Source organism: Opisthorchis viverrini, assembly GCF_000715545.1.
Source record: "Opisthorchis viverrini unplaced genomic scaffold opera_v5_209, whole genome shotgun sequence".
Classification (NCBI taxonomy): domain Eukaryota; kingdom Metazoa; phylum Platyhelminthes; class Trematoda; order Opisthorchiida; family Opisthorchiidae; genus Opisthorchis; species Opisthorchis viverrini.
In genome coordinates, this window is record NW_008751867.1 from 417,760 (window position 1) to 422,100 (window position 4,341).

At 44.3% G+C, this 4,341-nt stretch overlaps 1 protein-coding gene across 1 annotated transcript; it reads right to left on the reverse strand.

Moving 5' to 3' along the window:
* Positions 1 to 1,782: 1,782 nt before the first annotated feature.
* On the reverse strand, positions 1,783 to 2,043 carry T265_08291 (hypothetical protein; the record flags this gene model as incomplete). Its single annotated transcript, XM_009174047.1, has 1 exon — positions 1,783 to 2,043. One exon carries the CDS (start codon positions 2,041 to 2,043, stop codon positions 1,783 to 1,785), a length of 261 nt encoding a protein of 86 aa, XP_009172311.1.
* Positions 2,044 to 4,341: the final 2,298 nt, after the last annotated feature.

A 4,341-nucleotide genomic window follows, 5' to 3' on the forward strand; every position in this document is an offset into this window, starting at 1 on the left:
GGTAATCACACTGCTGGTCAGGCACTGGTGGCCGAACGTTTAAGTGTTCAAACTACTAGCCGGGAGGTCACGGGTTCGAGACTCTTCGGAGTTTGGTGAGATGCGCACTGCTGATGATTCCCAATAAGGATGAAACAGCTGTACAGTGCTTCTCAGCTTTTCAGCATAGATTGGCTTCACTTACAGGACGAAATCCCACACAAAAAAAATCCCAAATCTCCTTACACTAACAACAAGTTTAGTTTTCTTCAGACGCCAAATTAATTCCAATGTTTCCATTGCTGCTCATCCAGCTAGTCCAGTGTTTGTTCTGTTTGGCGAAATAAAACTGAAAAGATTCTGTCAAAGTCATTTTTAACGCTTGAAAAATTTTCAGCGTCTTATTTCACCCATGGTCGAAAACAGTTCAGCAGTCAGACGGATGTGGTTTATGCACTTTGGTCTCAAAATCAGCAGGGATCTCCTGTCTTAGAAAAACCCAGAAGGACCGTTGGTTTCAGTCGGGAAAAAGGTGACTGTTTTACCAGGGGGTTGAGCGTATTTCAGTAGTGAACTGTTGTTACAAACAAAATCAGCAGGGTGCAGTACAGATAATGGTGATTATTTGTTTTGTTACTATAAAGGAGATTTCATAAAATTTGAGTTTTGAATATTTTGGCTTTCAGCGTCTTTCAATGATGCCCATAATATCGATCTACAAGCAGTCATTTATGTAAAAAAAACGGTCAACTACATAGCTATTTAGCTGTCATCAACTGGTTTTTCAACTCAACATCTTTTCGGTACAATGCTGCCCTCAAAGCCGAAGAAAGAACGGTGACTCAGAAGCCACCTTCTGTCAGACGATTCTTCAGGCATGAAAACTCAAACAGTAGAACTCTGTGTCGGAAAAGATGTAATAATAGTTTGTATGAAAATTATCGATTTCCTCGACCATCTTGCGAGTAACAGGTAAACGAATGTTAACTCTCGATTTATAGGGTTGGCGCAACTGCTCTCCAACAGAAAAATCGATTTTGTTTGAATTGTGGTCGCCCAATCAGCTGAGAATAGACAATCTGGTCCAAAGCACTGTAATGTGATGATAAGTTCAGTCCGACTACAAACTCACTAAAGGTCGTACGGTTAAGACTGCCTAATGCAACCTAAATGAAGCACGAAGGCTGCTAAAACGCTAAGCCGTAAGCGACTCAAAAAGCCAGCCTTCTGCTCAGTAGTTTATCGATCCACTATTTCGAGGTGTTGAGCTCATCTCAGTGCCGAATTCTCATCAGTATTCAAAACGCCGATGAAAGTGAAATGTGTTCAACTGCGTAAAACTGACTTGTGTGTGTGTCACTGTGATATTATTGCGTCATGTTTGGTCTGAATTCACTTTTTTTCATGCGAACATATGAACAACAACGTGGATCTAAATATCGCTTCCAAAGTAGATTCTGGCATACGGGCCTTAATGGCCAACGGACTGAAACGTCCGATAATGTTGGTCCGATAAAATGCACTTAACGGACTATCAAAGTGATCTTTTCCCGACAAAATGGGCATAATTACAGCGCTGTTGAAAAGCCAGTCGTTCAGGACCCGCGGCATCCATGAATTTTCGTGTCGGTTAGTCCTCGGTGGATGACGTCTGTCACCGATACACGGTGCTGAACAAACCAGCTCAAGCCTGATTAGCGTGGCTAATCAAGTTGTACCATACATGAAATCTATTATTTATTGTATTACACTGCCACCTTTCACTTACAGTTTACAGAACACTCACCCTGAGGCTTTGGAATGTTAGGATGGTGTTTCCGAGGGGGTGGGGTGATTTCGTCCAGTGAGTAATGCAGACCACTGAGGGTCCAAAATGTTCATTTTCATCGATAATCGGATGGAATCGGCAGGAAATGCTGTCGGGAACTGCCCCCCGCGTGTCTTATTCTCTTGGAGTGTCACCGGGTAACCAAGCCGGTTAGAACCGAGCGATTCAGTGCGGCGTCCGTTCGATATGGCAGCCAAATCCAGATGCCAGTCAAGTATAAACTGTTGCAGCCACATTCAGGTCCCTCAGCAAAGTGCTGAGCTAAGTTCTCATCTGCGTTGTGGCTAAGACAACGCTTAGTTCATCTTCTCTTTGCCGAAGTTGAATAGAAACAAACTAACATCATTTACTGCGTGCTCAGAGCTGAGCGCAATGTTGAATGATCATTCAGACATGCATGGGTTGTACTACGAAGCGTAACCGACGTCAAAGTTGCTCCGTACCATTAATTCAGCACAATTTATGCACCACGGTGCTAGCTGTTTTTTTGTCATCGTTATGCACTCGGGACGAAGCTATTCAACTGTGTGCGCGTATGTGCTCAGATGATTGGCAACATACTGGCAGCGATCATAATTGTTTTTCAGGTGTTACCAGGTGCGTCTTCTGATGGAGATTTCGTTCTGTAAGCAAAGTTGATTGATGGTGAAAAGCCGCTAGGTATCTCACGAGAATCCAGTATCGACCCTCGAACCTGCGACCTCCCGGCTTGTAGTATGAATACTTAAACTTTCGGCCAAGAGCACCCGATCACTGATGTAAATAGCTCTCATTCAGAAAGGATACAAAAAGTAGTTCAGCTGTAGCACCCTCTCAGTGCCTAGCTGCCATGCCAACCGAAGGAAGCACGATGGCTGGGATACTGCCAGGTTGCCCAAGCCTCGACAGGGGAAGTCGAAAGTTAGAGGTCGGGTTTGAACCACGGACCTTCCGGTCAGTAAATTTGGGCTCTAACCACTTGGACCATCTCGCCCCTAGAAAGGAAACAGCACCACGGGATTCGCATCACGCGGTCGTACATGTTGACTGGCCCCAGATTAATACCTTCTCAGGAAGTTTCACTCACCGTGTGAATTTCATTCCCTGATAGCTGATTGGTTCATCGTTAGCCAATAATTTGTCGGACACGCTGCCCTCGTCCTTGCGAGTTACGGGTGATAAAGGAGAGAGTTTAGAAAAACGAACACCATCTAACGATGAATTATTTGTTGCGAAAGCTTGATATGACGGTGATCTGGCTATTTCAGGAAGGTTTGTAGTGCGTAGTCCTTATGGTGCTCAGGTCAGCATTCACGTGACAAGCCAACATACACACGTGAACCGGAGTGGAAGAAGTGACCCCATTAATACGGTCACTTTACCTCGATCACTAGGCAATCTACTCTTCTATGGGTTACCAATAAAGACGTTGTATTTTTCAGAATCAATGGAATCCACCTCCGGTTAGGAAAAATCAGTCGTGTTAAAAATTCATCAATTCTGTTCGACAGCACACTGCGATTTCGCTTTTCTTGGGGCTCTGCTGTTCGACAGCACACTGCGATTTCGCTTTTGTTGGGGCTCTGATTGTGTCACGGATGTGTGCGATCTAACCGATCAATATGAAGAAAATGACGCAGAGACGTTTTATTTTTCCGAAATATTTTTACTTCAGTTTTGTTTGCTTATTCGTGAACCAGTGGGCTTCGCTGGGGCTGGTTAACAAAAATCGATAAAATCACCCCAGTTGAAACCAAAAGTACAAACACATGGTAACAACCGTTTCGCATTCACTCGGTCATATAAAGTATTGTCCTTCATGAGCGCGCCTGAAAGCTCGAAACAACAAGAAATCTTGCAAGTATGGATTCACAGGTCACATGTCTTTTCGGCTACCATTTGAACATAGGTAGGCGACCGCCAATCACATCTGTGCAGGCGACGAGGTTGGTAAAATATAGCTTTCCCTAACAAAAGTGCTCGCCCCAAAATTACTGACAATTCGATGGATAACGTGCACTCCAAGAGAAGCATTCTGAAGAAAGTGCAGTTTGATGGCCTTGATAGAAAATAACTTTGCACACGTATTAACATTAAATGAAGAACACCAGTTGACTGCTCGAAGAGGAAGGATGACGGAAATGCAGCTGGAACTGGCAACTACAGTATTGGGTTCCACACACATTGGGTTCCACACACACACACACACACACACACACACTTTTTCGATGCGCTCAACTCTGTGCGAAGTGGTACTTTACCTCTACTCGGGAGAATTTCGCTGCCATCACTGAGGTTGGCTGCTGATCAGTGTCGATCGCTTTTGCGGTCACATGAAAGTGATTTTAAACGCAGGTGTAAAGGTGTTGTAACGGTATTTTTCTCAGCTTAGTTCTCGATCTGAGCCTCCCAAGCTAGCATTCACGTCAAAACAACCACCGAAGGTGTATAAGGCATATCCACGCCCAAAACGAAGTCAGAAAAACCTGTACAACGCTTCATATATAGAGCGCAGGCGGCAATAACTTTCTGGAAATTCTGACGCGTTCTGGATG